Source organism: Phaenicophaeus curvirostris, chromosome 11 (genome assembly GCF_032191515.1).
Source record: "Phaenicophaeus curvirostris isolate KB17595 chromosome 11, BPBGC_Pcur_1.0, whole genome shotgun sequence".
NCBI lineage: Eukaryota > Metazoa > Chordata > Aves > Cuculiformes > Cuculidae > Phaenicophaeus > Phaenicophaeus curvirostris.
The window spans coordinates 18,336,326-18,355,851 of NC_091402.1; the positions used below are offsets into that span (position 1 = coordinate 18,336,326).

The 19,526-nt window shown below is 39.1% G+C and overlaps 2 protein-coding genes across 52 annotated transcripts in view; one reads left to right on the plus strand and one right to left on the minus strand.

Moving 5' to 3' along the window:
- The window catches only part of DENND6A (DENN domain containing 6A), a 222,241-nt gene that overhangs the window by 152,814 nt on the left and 49,901 nt on the right, over positions 1-19,526 (plus strand). The window lies entirely within an intron of this gene.
- SLMAP (sarcolemma associated protein) overlaps positions 1-19,526 on the minus strand; it is a 78,106-nt gene that overhangs the window by 38,550 nt on the left and 20,030 nt on the right. For 28 of the 49 annotated variants that reach the window (XM_069866193.1, XM_069866178.1, XM_069866180.1 and 25 more), the window contains exons 2-7: positions 7,905-8,058; positions 2,917-2,989; positions 2,130-2,166; positions 1,295-1,357; positions 458-553; positions 96-167 (exon numbers count right to left, since the gene is read on the minus strand). In XM_069866193.1, the coding sequence (XP_069722294.1) occupies positions 96-167; positions 458-553; positions 1,295-1,357; positions 2,130-2,166; positions 2,917-2,989; positions 7,905-8,058 (495 nt within the window). The remainder of the gene's footprint in view (positions 1-95; positions 168-457; positions 554-1,294; positions 1,358-2,129; positions 2,167-2,916; positions 2,990-7,904; positions 8,059-19,526) is intronic. The other 21 variants (XM_069866204.1, XM_069866203.1, XM_069866194.1 and 18 more) reach the window with 1 other exon arrangement.

Genomic DNA, 19,526 nt, shown 5'->3' on the forward strand with positions numbered 1-19,526 from the left:
TTTATGTTCCAACTGCTATGCTGTAACTGGGTAATTTCAAAATATTTTGAAACACTTTCAGCATCCCTAGAACCAACTTGAAGTGAACTACTTACCTTTGAACACGCCTGTAATTGATTTCCCATAACCTCTAATCTTGATAGCAGCCTGTCCTCATCTATTAAAGCCTAAAAGAAAACAAGTATCATCTTAGTTTTAATATGTCCTTTGCGTAGCTCCACTAGAATTCTGCTTTGAAGACTTACATTTTGTTGGAGTATTTACTAGCAATAGCTCTTTCAAATTAGTACATAATGACTAAATTTATTAAACGTGATCTTTTGCAGAGTTTAAGAGACTCACCATAAGGTTTTTATTCTTTCTGCTGTTTCTCCCCTCATTGTTTGTAAATTAATAGCTGAAATTTATACACTACTACATATTGCAGTTCATAAAGGAAAAGGACGCCTGTAGATACCTGCCAACTAGTATCTGAAGCCTCTTGTGTGACAGCAAGTAGTCGCTGAAGGGTTGCCAGCTTCTGTTCCAACATTTGTTCCCGATGTAAGGCTTCCTATGAAAAGGGCAAAGCACCAGTCAATTCAGCTAGAACAATTCAGAAAAACAGAAGCAACACAAGAGACCGCAAAATGCAAGAGAAAAAGGAAGCGTGAGTAGCAAACATTGTCATGTATTCAAAACTACCTAAACCCAACCTATTTTATCCTTCCATAAACTTATTTGAATGTTTTAATTAGAAAATGTTATCTTATAACCTCAAGTTCCTAAAAAATTTACATTTTTCCATGCATATGTTGTACATGCTGAGTACACTCAGTAACAATTTTCTTTCCAAGATTAAAAAACACTGAGTTTCATCAATAATTTAAGTAACAAAACCATAAACACCAAAAGGCAGCTTGGCAGCATCCATGCAATGAGCTGTTCATCCTCTAATCAGGTCACAAAAGAAAAATGCCAAGCAAGAAGTACTATTTTTGTTTGATTTCTGTTTTACAACAGAAAGATAGAAGAGCATCTTTGTTAATAATTCCAGGATCCAGAGACTGAACAGATTGGTGAGTGAATACGTATTTGGCCTCTCAAGAGAGAGCATCTGCCTGAGCTGCTACCTGCTATGTCAGCAAACACACATAAGGTTAGTTTTACATTATTTCACTATAGAAAAGGGTAGTTAAATGCCTATGTTCTGGTTAACAAAATGCAAACCAAACAAAGATATACAGAGCATAAAATCTGTCTTTTGAACAAAGATTAAATATTTAGCCAAACTAATGCTGTCGAGAAAAGTTACCTGTAGATACTGTGAAAGCTGAAACAATTCCTGAGAATACATACTGGGAGTGTTAGCAGCAACCTGAAAAATAAAGGAGTTAAAGAATCAAAATGGGTTTGGATTTTTCCTTACTCTTAAGATTATCTGTGTTATTTTCAATCATTTACTGTAGAGGATCCACTGTGTTCATGTTTTTATAACTTTTTGAACCACTAACACACCAGAGTTTAAGACTTTTTTTCAGCTTTATCTCAACTGAAACAAGAAACAAGGTGCACAAAGGTGAAGCCATTTAACCCAAGGACAAACAGAAGTCATGGGTTTCCAGAACTGAAAACAGTCTCTCATTCTAATTCAATGTCATCATCACCACACACAGACACGTTTCATCATGCATTTTCTTTTGACTCACCAAACACCATCATCATTCCCCTTCATAAGGATCCGTTTCAGATTTGGGGGATCCTTATAGTATCTCTAATCATAATTGTTTGTATTGCGTACTAGCACTATCATCTTACTTCATTTCTGTTCAAATGCAATTAAAAAAAGTTTTACAACATGGTGCAACCACCTCTGCCAGGCTTAACAAAGCCTGTCTTTTGCTAAGTCTTACTTCATACTTTATCCAGTCCCATTGTTTTTTTCAAAGTCCTGTTTCAGATGCCATACTGCAAGAACTCAAGCTACCTTAAAATATACAGTGCGATACTGCATTACCTTTCCTACCTTAAAAGTCACTCAAAACATTAAGCAAAGTAAAAACAGGCAGTGGAAAACATATCTAAATGTAACTGGACTTAACCAATTCTTCATTTATAACAAGTCAGAAAACAGCAAATTACTGAATTACCTTGTCAACAGGACTTGGTAATGGTGCATGGATAACACTGAAAAGAAAAGTGAAAAAGTGAACACAGTGTAGAAGAGCAGTTAAAAAATCCAGAAGATCCCTAGTACTGTACATTTAATCTGGATGCTTTGTAATTTTACGTTTATTCTTCAGATAAAAATTAAGAGTTAACACACAAACATGAAAACCAGTTAATAATCTGCTGAGCAATATTTTTCAAAGTTACAGACTATTTTCAAACTATAAATCTAAGGATTTTCATGCCAGGCAAAGCTTTCTTTTAACTGTGACACCAAATAACTGCACCACAAGTACATGCTAATGTATTACTTATCTCAAGTATGTAAACAGTGTTACGTGTACACATGTGCACACACAAACACCATTAACTTCACTTTGGTAAAGTCTATGTTCATTTAAAGGAGCAAAAATAATCATCCCAAATAAATAAAAGAGGGAAGGAGAATGCTCATGAGCTGTCTTTCCCCCTCAAAATATTCTCTTGTTTACAATACCCATTCCAGAATACTAAATCACAACCAGTCAGAAAAGCCCAACATGACAGGAACTTTTTGATTCTTGCGCAGTTGTCTTTAGTTCTAAAAGCAACAATCAAATGAGATTTCTCTTTCATAATGCCTGCAAAAGCATCATGTTCTCAGTTATTTTCTTTGCATGATCACAGGAAAAGAAACTGTTCCCATGATGATTTTGAACATAATACCCATCAAATCCTCATTATACAGTAGATAAATCTTGCTACACATGAATAGATACTTATTCTTACTCTGATCGCAATCGAGCTTCCATTCCATCTGGAAGAAATAGTTTGATTGTGGAGACTATACATCCATGGGTAACTGAAAAGAAACAAATACTAAGTCATCATGATTCATTACTATCTAATTATAAGTTCAATGGTTAATGTTATATTAACCAAGTGAACTGTCCTAAACTGAGGCAGGCAAACAAAAAGAGGCACAAATGCCTTCAAACACCTGCGCCTGGGTCTGCTGCCGTGGACCTCGGCTGGAGGTAGGAAACTTTATCATTAGAAACTCAAAGAGGTTATGCTGTGTGCTAAGTCCTGGCTGAGAATCAGTTCCAGTTCCAATTCTTCCACATTCAGCAATGCCTGCAAGGTGTCTTCACCACAGCAAGGTAAAGTGAAATGTATGTTTTGATGATAAAATGAAGGAATGCATCTTACCTGTGCTAGGAAATAGGAATGCAAAAATATAAACAAAACGAGCTACCTTTTTGACTAGATTCCCATAAGCATATCCAGGGACTTTAAAAGGTACGACATCCAATTTGTGGTGCCACACTTCAACATCTCAAACTGGTCTAGCAGTTGTTATTTCCAAACACAAGGATCAAAAAGGGAACACGGAAGAAGAACACGGGAACCACTGAGAGGTACATCCTCTTGAATGCTGTGAGTAGCATCTTTCAAGGCAAAATATCTTTATTTTGTATGCTTGTAGTACACGTCTAATGCACAGCCCTAGACAAGTGGCCTCTCATTTCAGAAGGAGAAAGCTTGCTTTTCCCAGACTAATTTCAATATTCTTTGAACTCAAGATTAAGATCCTGAGGAAGAGGAGAAGCAGATACAATACTTGGTTCTTACACCAAGTTCAACCTCTCTTCATAATGTTTCCCCAAAATGTTACTGATACTATTTTCAGTGACATCAGAAACAATCAAGTTAAGTCTGTAATGTTTGGATAGGGGGATTTTCCTTGTAACAGTTTCATGACTCGGGAAATAAAAATTCTTCCTAGTTACATGGAAAGATAGCCACTGTTCCCAAAAACACTACCACAAGCTAGATACATGTAAGTATGCAACTAGCTATTATCTACCACTACTCCTAAAGCACCCACCAACATGCAAATAGCTGCTCTACTTCCATCGTTATTAATATCAGCAAAACAGCTAATCTGGCTTTGAAAAAAAAAGGGCAATGGGTGTTTTAGGACAACGACAGTACTCCAGGGAAACGAGACAGGTCTTTGAGGAAGCTACCTCAATAGAATCTAAAAATAGTGGAGAAATGATCCAACTACACAGAGCTGCTCTAACCCTTTATTCAGTGCTAAAAGCTAAAGCTTTGGATAAATATCCTCCCGGCTACAGCACCTTGCTTTTTCAAGCTTACCTGGTAAAGTATTAAGTTTACATGCCAGGGAAGAACAGTCAGGACCTTATTCTCAAAACTGATTAATCCATGGCTATTGGGGCCTTTGTCTTCAGACTTAGGTCCTCAGAATTCACAAACCAGTTCTTGCAAAAACACGGAGAAAACATCCGCAACATTAGTGGTAGCACCTAACACTGACACAGCTGGCATAATGAAGACCCTTCCCTTTACGGCATAAAGAGGAAATAAGTGATTTGAAGGAGAAAGTATGAGGGCATCTTAAAGAAAAGCCTACAGCTGTTTTACCCCCGGGTCACATATCAGGTGGGTCTGCCCCAAGAATAGAGAATGCTGAAGTTTTTCCAACGCTCAGACCGAACAAAAATCTCCTAAATGCTGCAGAAAATTATTGGTGTAAAGAGGTAAATGATAAAGATACTTACATGATAAAGACAGAGATAGAATAAAGATAGAATAATGATAAACAGGTAAGGGGGTATTTAGCAGAAGGTCTCAAATAGTGACTGTGAAAAGGTACCATGCATTTTAATACGTTTATGAAGGAAGAATAATTAAGAAAGAAAAAAATTTACATGCTGTCCTTCAGATACGGGTTCATTGCAACGCGAGGATTAAAGAGAAAGGCCAAGAGAATGTAAAGCAATACAGAAAACGTCATTATAGAGACAACGGGACAGGACAGCAGCAAGTGTTTAAGGTCAAGCAGCTGTTATTCCTTTTTTTGGGAAAAAGGAGTAACAAGGCAAGCAGTGGCTGCAAATGGAGACGGAGGCGAGTCCCGTGCAGCCAGAGGAGATCCAGGCACTCACCTCCCGGGCTGCCGGCGGCGCTGGGGCGGGCAGGCGGGCGGAGCAGCCGCAGCGCCGGGCGCCGCCGCCAGAGGGCGCCCCAGGGCAGAGCCCGGCCCCGCCGAGCCGCCCCGGAGCCCGGGGAGGGGGTCAGGGTCACGGAGGGGGGTGGGTCGGAAGGGACCTCAAAGCCCCCCCAGCTCCAGCCCTCTGCCCCGGGCACGGCCACCTCCCGCTGGACCAGGATGCTCCAAGCCCCATCCGACCTGGGCCTGAGCACCTCCAGGGATGGGGCAGCCGCTGCTTCCCTGAGCGACCTGCACATTTAGGTTTTCTTCCTAAAGTCTAATCTAAATCTTCCCCCTCCAATTTAGAGCCATTCCCGCTCGTCCTAGCGCTCCATGCCAAGAAGCATAAAAATGAGGAAAAGGAATAACTTCTATTTGCCTCAAAATTTCTGCTTCATAGAGAGGCAACTTGGAAATGACGCCCCCATTTTTATTTTCACTTGTTCACGCAGAGGCAATAAGCCAAGTGGCCCCAGGAAACTGCCTTGTTCCTGCTGCAAGCTCCTGGTGCTCAAGCAGCACCGACTGCATTTCCCCATCAGCACAGGCTTTTTCAAACACTGTACGAAAGGAAAGATGTATTAAAAAGCCCAAACTTGATTAGGAAAGAGTGCATGAACTGTGTTTGACCTAAACCATCCAGCGCTGGAAAGTCGGCTGCTCCCTTCTAGGCAGGAAAGTCACCCTGGGTTAACGCTTGGAATGCTCTGGGACATCTAGGAATCGCTGAAGGAATATAAACCACTAATAGAGAAAAGCACGGTGAGGTGATGAACAGATCAATCCAGTGTTAAAGAGAGGGAAACGAGCAGGTCTGTGGGCTTGTGAGCGATGCAAGTGGACAAATAAGGAAGCGATGGGTTGGGAACTCTTCTCTGGGGCTTGGAAATTACTTCAGCTCAGCAGAGGAACAAAAAGGAATCGGTGCTCATGTAAGATAACCTGAAAAATAACATACTGAGCGTGCCACTACTTTAATGAACCAAACCAAGATCATATTTGCAAGGAAATTACTTACTGAAACACAGCCTGAGCAATAAATGTATTCCAGCAATATTTACACACTTCAGAATTTAAACAGGCAAGTAAACTCTGCCTACCCTGTCATTACCTTATAATTACACACAGAAAAAGCTGAAATGTTTCATGCAAGTAAGGTATCATGTAAATACCGGAACGCAAAATGATTTTAAAGGGAATCACTAATTTAAAAACCACTTTCATGTCTGTTTCATTACTAGATTAAGTTAACAGTAAAGTCTAAGATTACTGAAACAAACTGGTGAAAAAAATGTGTTTATATGCATTCCAATCGCATTCATGGGTAAACACTTGAACTGTGATGCAGCTATTTCATGTCCCAGCACGATGATATGATCTTCATGCACTGCTTGGGGGAGCACGAAGAGGGAGGAAAGTAAACCCGTATGCTCCCTCATTAGCTCGCTCGGCACATTGCCAAGGAACAAGAGTACTGTTCCTAAGCGCAAAGCTAGAGAAGAGGAAAAGGAAGGCTGCACGACCTGATCACTCAACTACCCAAATGCCAGGTCGCTGGGATTGTGCTTTGTAGAACTAACAAAACCACTGGGAAGAACTTACTGATAAGAAATTGCTTACCGTGAGTCTTCCACTAACTTGCACAAAAACCAATTGGAAAAATCGCTGATCAAAAATCGCTGATCATTTTCCTTTGGAAACTACAACCTGCCTGCCTAAATATAGAATTTGGGAGCAATAGATGGAGCAGGCTTCATATTTTTGTTTTGTTTCCTTAATGCTCTTTAAAAATTCTACTGTTGTGTTATGCATAGGTTTGCTGGGTTTTACGGGGATTGTTTCTTTCTAGTTGGTGAAGGTGGGGGGGATGCTTGGGAATTTTTGTTTAAGAGAACTTTACCATCAGCATTCAAATTTAATACTATTCTTTCACATGATTCTTTCCTCATATGCCCCTCTAAGGATAAGCTCTATGAGGTTCTTGCTCAGAAAAGTAGGGAAGAGTAACAGCAGTGATGGCAGTTCCACTATTTAATTGCCAAATCTGTGTGTTACTAGACTAGGATTCTCCAGAACAGGTCCAGAACTTGGACGTTCATAGAAAGCAACAGACCCACCAGGAAATGTTAAAACATCTTGACAATATTGATTACAACCTAATAATTTATATACAGACCAGTCTCAGAAAGAGAAAGAAATTACTCCTGCAAGGAAAACTAAGTATCTAGGTTTCTTGAAAAGAATTAAATTAGTTCATCTCGAACTTATGCTGAGTATTTTATCAAGAAATGCAGTTTCATACTTCTGCCATGTTATATGCTGAAGCCGTAGGGCTCAGAGGCTTGAAAGAAAAGTAGTTACCAAAAAAGTTGAAAAAGCCTCAAAACACTCTTATGCACACATAGCCACACTGCACTTTTAAAAAGTGAGATAATACCTAATCATCTGGTCTCAGCTGAGCCTCCGTTTCTTGATCTGCATTTCCACTATATGCATTAGCACCCACAGAGCTACACTAGGTGAGCAGTGGAAGCAACCCACTCAAAACCTAACCAGAGTGCGAGGGAGTAGAGTCTGTTTTCAGCAGATAAGTGTCTTGAGCCAGTTTACCATGTGGCCACAAGACCACTGCCAGCGCAAGGGAGGAGCGAGGCAATAAAACCAATTTTCTTACAACACAAATACCTTTTACTCTTAAAAACGACACTGTAATAAGCTGTTGCAAATAAAAAAACCAAAAAGTGATCCATACCCTTACCTTTCCGCGTGTTCTCCGTCACATCTACACCAAACTGAATGATGTCACCTGACATAATTTCACATGGTGGGCTTTCCTCAGATCCTCTACTCAGTCTCTGACTATTAATAAAGGTACCATTACTACTTTTAGTGTCTTGAAGATAGAACTGTAAATAGAAAACAAACAAAAAACAATAGTAAAGTATCTAGGAGGAAAAAAACCCATAAGCGTGATGAAATTTAAGCTCAAAGTAAAATTTTACTTGCTACAAATACAGTTTCATATCCTGATGTAGAACAGGATAAATGTATGAAACTCAAAACACTCTCCTCAGCATGAAACACCTTCACATTACTGACAAATATTTGTATCTGATTTTCACTTGTTTAACATGACTGAATTCTAGCACATACACTATGCAAATAATTGCTACAAACTGTGCTTAACATGCTGCCTGCATGGAAATGATCAGACATGGTTAACAACAACACCTTCTGCCACACACAAAAGTTTATTATTTCTGTTGGTCATCACATAAAAATTCTGATTGCCCATACATTTAGGGGACTAGTATTTAAAGACAGAAACATACTGTAGGGAAACACTAGGGGCACAAGCTAAAGCTTTGGCAGAAGAAAGAATTAAGGAATTGTAGGATGAGACCATGGCAAAACTAAGGAAAACAAAATTAGGATGTTTTTACCTCTCAGGGATACTAGTTCACACCATTAAGTTAATCGCATGATTGCTGCATTATCAAGTACCTTTGTAAATATCCATTGGTAGAGCTAATTAAATTTTAATAGCAACTTATTGAATCTGAAGCTGCTTATGACACAAGACTTCTAGTCCAAACTGCTGCATCTGAGAAGAGGCTACAAGTGAGTCACTGGGCAGAGCTGAGACCTGATCAGTGGACGGCACGAAACGGGGACTGGAATTTTACAAACCAGCCAGGTGTAACTACTGCCATGAGTCACTGACAGTAGTTCAAGATGACAATGGTTATTACAGGAACCTGACGGGATGGTAGAAATCCCTGCCCTCCTGCACTCATAAGGAACCTCATCAAGTCCTATAGCAACCAGAAGGCTACAGGGAGGATGTTGCCTTCAGAGAAATTAACATATTTCCATGTATTTCCTCTAAAAGCAACTGACAATATTTTTTCAGAATTCCATGCAAACTTTCCCATGCTTTTATTTGCTTCTATTCTCACATTCCTCAAAAGAAAGTGATATATACCTCAAAATAGTAGCATCAGGGGAAAAGGTGAGTTTAGAAAGGAGTGAGAGACCAGCACCAGGGCTCTTTAGATTATAGAAGCATAGAACGGTTTGGGTTGGAAGCAGACTTAAAGATCACCTAGTCCTGAGTTGGACAAGGCAGTGCCCCTAACCTGAAAACTTAAATTCCGCTGCATCCAGACGATAGGAATCAATGCAGCAGTCAAGGGGAATGCCAGTACAGGAAAGATCACTGAGGCATAGGGACTGACAGAATGAAAAGAAGCACATGAAAGATTATCCGTCCTCCCCAAACAAATACATCTTTGATCTTAAATTGAAGAAAAAGAAAATAATGATCAGTCATATGCTCATGAAGATGAACGTAAACATAAATTATAGATCAAATTATTGATAGATCAAAAAGTTACGGCTGTATTCACTGCATTAACAATCAGACCCACCCTACTCTGAATAACACTCTATATATTAATATATAATAATACAATAACATACTAAAGCTTTTATAATAGTTATAAGTTTAAAAGACAATCAAATTAATTATCTTGTTAATTTACTAATCTGAAAGCACTGCACGCTCTCAGGGTTCAGTGCAGAGATAATTACTTTCTTACTTCCTGTTTGTTTTCAATTAGCATTCTGGTCATTTGAAAAATCCTTCTGTTATGAAAAGTGACTAACAAGCAAGGAGAAGCAAACATACTCATGGTTATTTGTTCTTCCTCACCCTTTTCTTTCCTGTGCACAATATCTGCCTTTTATCCCTCCAACTTTTGGATGAACCACTGCCCCTTACAAACACACTCCTGCAGAACCTGCAGATGAGGCACAGAGGAGACAGTGCAAGGAAACACAGGAGAGTGACCACAGGAAAGGAAATGCAACAGAGCACCAGCAAGACAAAACTCAGAAAATACCAGCAGACAAAATTCAAACTAAAAACCCCCATGTAAATAAACGGCCACAGAAAATACACATTAAATCTGATATTAAACTGATGTTCCTTTAACTGAATGTTACTGAATTTCATTATGTAAATTTAGACAAGACCCTCTTGAAGTTTTTACAAATGGGATAAAACCTCTCTTCTTTCTGCATCGAGTACAGAAATGAGCAATAACAGCAACAAGGTAATAGGCTGATGTCTAGGGAGAAACACACTGAATTCAAGACTTAGTAAACAAGATAAAGTTATCTTTAATGCAGCAATTGGAACTCACAGAGTTGGTTCCTTTCACGCAGCAAATTCAAATGCCACTTCTCAAAGGTCAATCACTCCATCACTTTTGTATCATTACTAAAAGTTATCTTTAGGAAACAAAATGAAGCACAAGCCCTGAAACAAGCATGTGTGTACATTAACTCATATCTACGGTAGCATATTTAATATATTCTTAATTATGCAGTATCCTTGCTGGGTTCTCCAATTCTCTAAACAACGCTGTTTTACACTGCAGCTATGTACTGCAGTGCCTTCTGTGAAGCCAGCACTGTTCTTCCTGCTTTCCAGCGCAAACTGACAACCTCCACAGCAGCACCAGCTTACAGAGTAACACTAAATCTTTCCCTTCCCCAACACTTGCTGTGGAGCTGCACCACTGCCTCTCCAATTGTAACATCTCAGGTGTTTGTTTAGTCACTGCAAACCAGTTTTGAGAGCTGATGCAAGTTCCATGAGCAGGTGCTTCAGCCGGTACTACCAGAAGAAGGGGCAATGTATACTGACCTAATCATACTTGCTTTTATAATTCACATCTCCGTCCACATTTCAGGACCCCCCAGTCTACCATTCTTTTCCTCATCTCTTATTTCCTCTCTGAAAGAAGTACACAACTCCCATGTGCTTCGCGGCCCTGCTACACGGGCTTCAAGGCATTAGTTTAAACCAGAAAGATTTAAATTTAATTCTCAGATTTTGAACCATAGCCATTGAGGAGATGACAGCTTCATTTTTGCCATGTTCACTACCACAAAGGGGCAGCAAGGCTGTCAGCTGGAGCAGTTAAGCCATACAATGCTGCGTTTATGCTGACGGAGTCTTCCCCTACTAAATCATTGAACAATTAAAGCTGGCATTAATTAATGCTGACATTCCAAACAAGCCCCCTGAGTACTAAAGCTAATACCCAAATACAGCAAGTAAATAGCAACACAGAAATTGGAATATCTGCCCTAGAGCAATACCTCAGTTCAAAATTGGTTTGAGTAGTAGTAATACAACCATGTTCATTTATTTGGTTCATGCTGACTATTCTAGGAGGCAAAATACATCAGCTTTGCACAATCTGAATTGTGCACAGAGATTTTCAAACAATACATAACTGGGTCAAACTAATACAGCCGACACTTAAAACACTGTGACGAGAAAGACTTTTCCTCTGTTAAAATGAAAAGATCATTTTATCTCCCTTAAAGTCCTAACACTGTATTTTCTCATCTTGTGAGCACACTTCTGCCAGCAGCATACGCTGCGCAAACCACACTGAATTCCAGGTCAGTCCTTTGGCTGTAAGACAGAGAAGTTCAAATGCTAAATTATCTCCAGATCCAATTGATTGTGTTGCTCATTCTGGTCTGCTTAGACACATCCCAAATTCCTTTCCTCTCACTTGCCTAACTCCACCCACCTATCAAGGAAGTAGAAGTATTTGTCCGCATAAGCAAGCATAATTCACAGGGTGGGGTACAGCAAGCAAAACTGCTTTTCTATTTATTTTATATTTCTTAAACACATGGATCTAATAGCTCTTTGCTTACTAAATTCCAGCTCTTTCAACTTAGGAAAAAAACACTAGTGCACTGAGTTCTTAGCAAATCTCTTCAAAATTATTCTGGCTGCCCAAGGCACACACTGAAACTAAAAGCGATCAGCTGTGAAGAAAGGGATTTTTCCAGTCAGATTGACCAGACTGAAGGAGTGGCAGCTGGCTATTCAGGGACCACAAGTATTGATGGCTCCCAGAGACAACACAACTTGCCAGTACTTTTCAGTAACTTCTTTGGAAAAAAATAAGCCTAACCACTCTTTCTATGCAGTAAAGAGAAAAGAAAAAATGAAAATAAAATAACCTTCTCTGACAGCACTGGACGAAAAATATTCATCGTGTGTTTTCAACGGGAAGCGTAAGCCTAATGTAAATCCAGCCACTCTGATGAAAAGGGTTAAAATCCTTAGCTAGCCCCAGGAATTCAGTGCTGTCCTCTCAAACCTGCCAGTAGCTCCAAGGGGCAGGAGGGAAAGGACAGCAGGGAATACACTCTTGTGCTGACCAAGCTGTTCCATGTCTGTTTACACCTTGAAGTTTTGTTGACTGTATTGCCAAGACAACCCTGCTGGTTGCTCCTACAAGTCGTCAAGCAAAACAAACTGCAGCAGCAAAAGTGGTTTTGTGCCAGCATAACTGAGTCTGGGCATAAACACAGTTCAGCCTTTTGGGGATCTATTTGAAGTGCTGCAAAGTATTAATCCCTCTGCTGCTTGCTGTGTCCTGGTAGTTCAAGTGCTTTGAAGTTCACCACAGGCCCTGTCATCCAGCTTAACTTTTGCTGAGCTAAGTCATCAGACTTGGCCTGAAAAGGGCACAGGGGCTCCGACAGGGAAGGGAAGACTGTTTGGATTTGCAAGGAGGAGAAGAAACCAGTTTAGGAAGAGAGACAATGCCAAACACAGAGGCACGAACAGCTCCCACTGCACACGAAACATATGTTTGCCTACAACCTTGAGTTGCTGTAGTGTGTTCTCAGTCACCTTCCTCAACAAAACAGAGCAAACATTTCCAGGAGTGTTGTACCTGCAAACATTTCAGCACAGACCTTTCTTTGAACAGAAAACATGGCAATGCTTATTTTAACTGGTGAGTTGTACGAGTAGACTTAGACTTATCAGAGTTACAAATCATGGTATATTGAAAGCATTCACCAAAAAAGAAAAACATGAAGCCACATTTGCAGAATTAATACCATCTCCCACCTGTTGCGCCCATTAGGCAAAAGCGCTTACTTTCTAAACCACTAGTCAAATCTCACGTTTGCTAGCAGTTGTAACTGAACTTACTGGTCTGAAGGTGAAAAGCTCCAGGCCCAAAGTTACTCTTGGTCAATAGCTATACACTATTCTTCAATATTTGCAGTTATCAGCAGAATCTAGTTTACATTAGGAAAATTCAGAAACAGGATGTCAGACGTTCACTTTAAGAGGATATTTGATTTGGATTAAGTGGTCATTACTAACAGAAAGGCTACCAAGAAGACGAAGCAATACTTCTTGGTTGTTCAGTTTTATAACTAGCTATGTGGACCTTAAAAACATTCTATTTAAATTATCTGGGCTATTTGTTACCAAATTATATTCTTGAGCAGTATTGATGCAATTTTTGAAGTAACTCATTTAAAGAGATTGGCAGAAGATGGATAAAAGTTTAAGTTTAGGAACTCAAACTGTATCACAATTCAAGTTCTGTAGTTTAAAACAAAAGCAAAACCCATGCTCACAATTTAATGCTTGTGCATATATATAAAAGAATGAGGATGGAGATCACTACCACTTGACTGTAACAAAAGATTATTGTAATTATGCATTGCTGCCTTCAACTTCATACCGCCCTCCCACACACCTTTCACAATCACTATACCATTCAAGACTGAGGTCTTCAACTCATATGTGGTAATGGACAAAAGAAATGAGGCAGCTGAACCCAACACCATCCCAGTACAGTATTCGTTCCTCTCACTGAATAAAGTTTTCTGTGGTAAACAGAAGGTGTGGAATAAAGGAGCTCAAAAAGTAGAAATTACTCATGAGCACTGATCTATCTGTAGATTACTGAAACAATCCAGGAGTGCATTCACTGTCATAAGGAGCAGGATGACAAGATACTCCCCAAAAACCTCAAGATAAAATGTTTTACCACATAATGTGACACCACCATACAAAAATAGATCTCTCTCCACATCAATGTCACTAGTTTTGATGTAAAAGGCTATTTTTAAAAAGAAGCGATCTAGAGGAGGAGTTCTAGTTTACAAGGAATTGGTTTATATATAGCTGACTGACTTCCTACAGTGAGACATCTGTCACCATAGTTAATTACTACTCTTGGAATACCTCTTTTAGTTAATTTTTGTCCTCACAGTTCACAAGAATTCCTAAAAATCAGCCTTCTGCTACTAATGCTGGATAGTTTCAAGACAGCTAGAAAAAAATACATATTCATTTTCTTCACAGCTGAATCAAAGCCTGTCCCTTCACACGCACCCCCCATAGTTTAAAACATCCTTTTGTATGAAAAATCACGAAGTAGATTAAGGACATTAACAGATTCAGAAAAGGAGATGCAACTCCATTCTGAATATGGGCAAAGCAGAACAGTTTCCTACAAAAAAGTTCACCAACTCTGGTCTAGTTATATACCATTTCCTTGAGGAAAACAAAATTATTAAAATTATTTTATTTTTCAGCCTACGTCAAAATTCTCAAGTACAATTTTAATTTGACTTGAAACTATCATCCTGAAGATGCTGAGAAATTTTTAAAGCACATTGCTGCTTTAAGTGCTAAGCTAAAACATATTAACAATAAAGTGTAATCAATGGAAAGATACCAGAAAAGTGATTAATCACACGTGGTCCCAAAATGTTTCAACTGACTCATTAGAATACAAAAGTAGTAGAAGGAAGAGATTTACTTTGTATGACTGCCATCACAGATGACACTATCTTACACAACATAGACTTTGGAAAAAAAAAGCTTTTCTGCTTCATATTAAAAACCTGACTACTGCAACGGACTTAAACCCAGTAAAAACTAGACAGAAACAAGTTTCTAGAAGGTATTGTGCTTGTTGCGAAGAAGTTGTTCTACTCTCTTCTGTTAAGGAAGCTCAGTCTCCTGTTATGCAAGACATTCATACAGCTACGTATCAGGTATCACTGTGACACCAGTGATTACTTAGTATAATCTACATCAACTTCTATCACCATATCAAACATTTACCCTGGGGAAACCATATGGACAAGGTGACTTTCTGAGGTTTCACTTAATGTTTCTGTGTTCTCTGTATTAATCAATTACAGGAATACAATGGAACTTAATATGCCTTTAAAATAAAGAAATAAAACACCTTAATAGGCCATTACCACAAAATCCAGGCTTCTCCTGCATCATCACTTAAGATAATAACTTCTAAGTGTAAAAAATTGCTGAAATACTTATTTGTCCTGGTTCCCTCGCATCAATACTTTTGTCCAAAACTAGACTGAAAGCTAAATACTATCGTTTACTGTAATAAATTCAATGAGTGTTTGGCAACACAACATACTCAGGCTTTGCAATAACAAAAGCAAACATCATCTTGTTGTACAAAGTCAAAGGCTGTTAATTTCTAGGATGCATGTATCCAGATAAAATGAAGAATTATGAGCTCTGCAAAGAGCAGGTTCCTCTATATAACTCTGTTTTCTTTCCCAGTGTATGTTCCTAAAGGTTTGCAATTCATTATTGCGATTTACCTTCAAGCAGCAAAAACACCTTTACTGACTGACTAGGGAAAAACAATGAGACTACTCGGAGAACTACAACTTTTATTCTCAAATTTGAAATCAAGACGTAGTTAAATGTGATATTTACATTCTTCAGCTAACTTTATAACGTACAAGATCAAAATAAACTGTGGTCTTGTCTCTGACTACTGCAATGAGAAGTATGACATAAGGAGGGAGATTTGCCACATCTGGACATAGCTCCACCCCAATTTAAGACCAGAGGTAAGGCATAAATCTCTCCTAGTCTTTAAATTTTAAGAGCCTCACCATATTAAAACCTTGCATAAATAAAAACTAAAACCAAAGGTACACAACATCTACTAAAACAAACATTAAACTGGTTTAGTGGGAAAACCCTGGAGAATAGACAGAATTGACAGAAACAGGAAATATTGAAATACCACCAGGATCTGGCACAGTAAATACTCAGAACGAGAAAAGCCAACGCTAACATTGTCCTTGGTTTCTGCTTCTTCAAAAATCTTGAATTAACAAGGTAACTAAGGGATGGACAAAAAAATGACTAAAAATGAAATTTTCCTTAAGCAATTTGTTTCATGTAATTTCTATCAGCATTACAGTTTTCATTTGCAAGCAAATTGGAGAAAAACCACAACAGAAGTCAAGATTACCAAACACCACCAGATGAAGATCCAGAAGAGAAGATCGATTTATATGAAAGCAAAAAGCATGAGGAAGCTCATTAGTTTGTCAGGAAACTCCGACTCTGATCCATAATCCCGGACATTTCAAGGCAGGTGCAGTACTGCAAAAGCTGCTTAACTATCTTGCTACACACTGCTAAGTTTCTCCGATTAGTTAATCATTACATCAAAGCTCCTCTATTCCTTGCAAAGAGGAACCTCTTCTCACGTGTTCACTTTGCAAGCGTTCAGAGAATCAAGGGAGCTGTTGTTCAAGGTATTTTAGGCTTTTGTCGTTTCTGCTCCTTCCACATGAGGTGCCGCGTTTACCCACCATCATTAATTCCACCCCACTTCTGGTTTACGACAGAGAAAAATCCCAGTGATCATATGTTTAGATAAAGAAAAACCCACATCAGATTTCACAAACACCTCCAAATGCAGTAGTGGTTTGGTAATGTCACAATGACACTACATAAGAACTCCAAAATCATCCTGAAAGATTAATGAAGACATCTCCCTCTTAGCGAGCAAAGGACATGTTCCACCTGAAAAGGTTTTTCTAATGCAACTACAGCATTGTTTGTTTTAAACACCTGCAGCAGGCCTAGATAATCCATCTCTCCTTTGCACAAAACAAAGACCTCTTGGTTTCTGCCATCACCTGCTCCTTAGCTATTTATTAACAGGTGACTGCTGTCACACGCCAGGCAGCACTGAGCACATTGCTGACCTACAGCTACATGGCCTCACTGAGGATAAGCTTAATGTTATGGTGATATAAATTCAAAGCAGCTAATAAAGGTACAGAAGTACAAGTCCTAACTCAAAAGAACAGTCTGAAAACAAATGATACTGTACTAATTTTAATCATGTCAAACTAGGTATTTTTGCACCAGGTCCAAACCACAAAGACGACAAAAACACAGTGAAGTGAGAGTTCACCGCACACTTCCTCATGTGGAAACAAGGGGTCACCAGAGCAATGCGCCTCCACGGTTTTCTGAAGACTTTCCTGCATTCAGTGAGGACCAAAACTTTTGTTAAAAATCCCTACATTTATTTTCATTCTGTGTTTTGAACTTTAGCATTCCACACTGAGAGCAAACGCAATTAACTGGAAACCAAATACCATCAGAAAAGGGTGCGGCTCCATCCAAAGATGGAAAATTCATTTTCCAGCACATAAGGGAAATTCGACAATTATGAGTTTAATATTTGTACTCGAGGCACTGCCAAGCCATACCTCCAACAAAGCGAAGGAAAATAGCCTGGGAGGAGGCTGGATTTATTTGCAACTCATTCCTGGGTCAAGACCCTCAAAGCAAGCAGCAACTGAATGCTGGTATTCATGAACAAAGGCAGATTATTCTGCTGTTCCCTTGAGATTGTCAATTTTATAATTAAAAAAAATCTATCTTTCCTTAAGCTTAAGGAAAGAAATACTGATAGCAGGTATTCACATACTGAGACAGGTCTGCCAGCAATGTGAGAGATTGTATGAGCTGAATTTTTACAGGGGATCTTCGAGAACATTAGTCAGTCATTTCTTTAGCTGTGTCCTTCTGGCTTCAGAACAAGGGGCAGGGGCTGCAGCCTCCTCACTGGTCTGGAACATCAGAACAAGCCCAGCAGACACAGAGGAAAGGGCAGAGCGCAGATAAGATGTTCAAGGATATGGTAATTACAGTTGCACACAGTGACTCATGATTCATACTGGCCTTAGTCGAGGGCAAAATTCACATACGTGGTACGCTGGATTTACAGATTAAAAAGTTGGCTAACGTGGCAAAATTTGCCAAGGTAATTATTCCAGTACAACTTTATATATAGAAATAAAGCATTTTGATGCCATTTCTTCTAGCTATTTTCTCTCATATCCACAAAGTCATCAGGCTCTTCACCGCAGTAACACTGTGCCCGTGAACTTTATTCTTATGACAAGCTAAAATAAACCCAATCTGAATGCCTTCTAAAAAGTACTTAGAACAGATAAGTGCCTATGACGGACCTGCCATGGGGCTCAATGACCATGGGCAAGGGAACTGACAAGTACCGCTGGCAGTCTCGCACCCTTTCAGCTGTAAAGCCTGAGAGAGCAGTCATCCACATCTCAGAAATACATTAGCAAGCCTTGCAATTTTTTGGACTAAGTGTGCCGTATTTCCCATGGAAAATATTTTTCAAAGTACAAGAAGAACTTAGTTCTGACATCAGAGGTTCTAGATTGCCAATCTGAGAAGAAAAAGGCTCCATCAATGCTCTAATTCTTTAAACAGCCATCAAGTCATTTTCCTAATGGCAGATCCTCCCAGGTAAGAAAATCACAGACATCTCTGCAAATTTAAGGTCACTCTGTCCAAGTAACAAAACAATATAACACTTTTTTACCAAGACAATATGCATTTCCAATGGCTAGAAACATAGCATGAAATTTTTCACAGTTCAGCTCCTAAAAGCCACAATATTAAGTTGCTGATACTTAGTGCATTGAGTCTTTCAGGTCATTCTTTATACTTCAGTATTATCATCTGAAAACTTATTTCCATTTTCTCTCTCATTTTTTAAGCAAAGCAGTTAGGATAAGCTTGGTACGTCTTTTTATTCCAAACTGATTTAATTTGTTAAAAAAGCCAGTGGAGGGGGGAGGAAGATGACAGGAGTATAGGTAGTTTCCATCCTGAAAGCATATGCAAAATTATGAAGATGACTACACGATCTGACTGCCAAGCTTTTCTGCATTAACTAATTCAGGGAACTTGTCCCACTCAAGTTAGAAAGCTGGTATACTGTTCATCTATGAACGAAGGGCCATCAAGTGATTCTTCTTATTAATTCAATAGTGACGCTTTGAAGTAGACAACAAAGAGAAAGTTGTAGAAGAAAGAAGAAAAAAAAAAAGTTGTTCTGCTTACCGGGAATCACAAAAAAGCAAATGAACTTAGGTGACCTGAAGGACTCAAATACATTTTAAGCCTCATCAAAAGGTTACAAGTGCCACTATACTCTCCCTATGCAGTAGCCAAAGACATCCCCAAATACTGCAACCAGCACACCAGTAAAGGCACTAATGCTAGTCTCATAAGATTAGAAAAAAAGTTCAATTATACAATAAAGCCATTATTTTTAATTTTTGTCATAATTGCTATGGGTCGTATTCCCTGCTATCAAATTATGTAAGAGCCTAGTATGGTTTCCTTGTC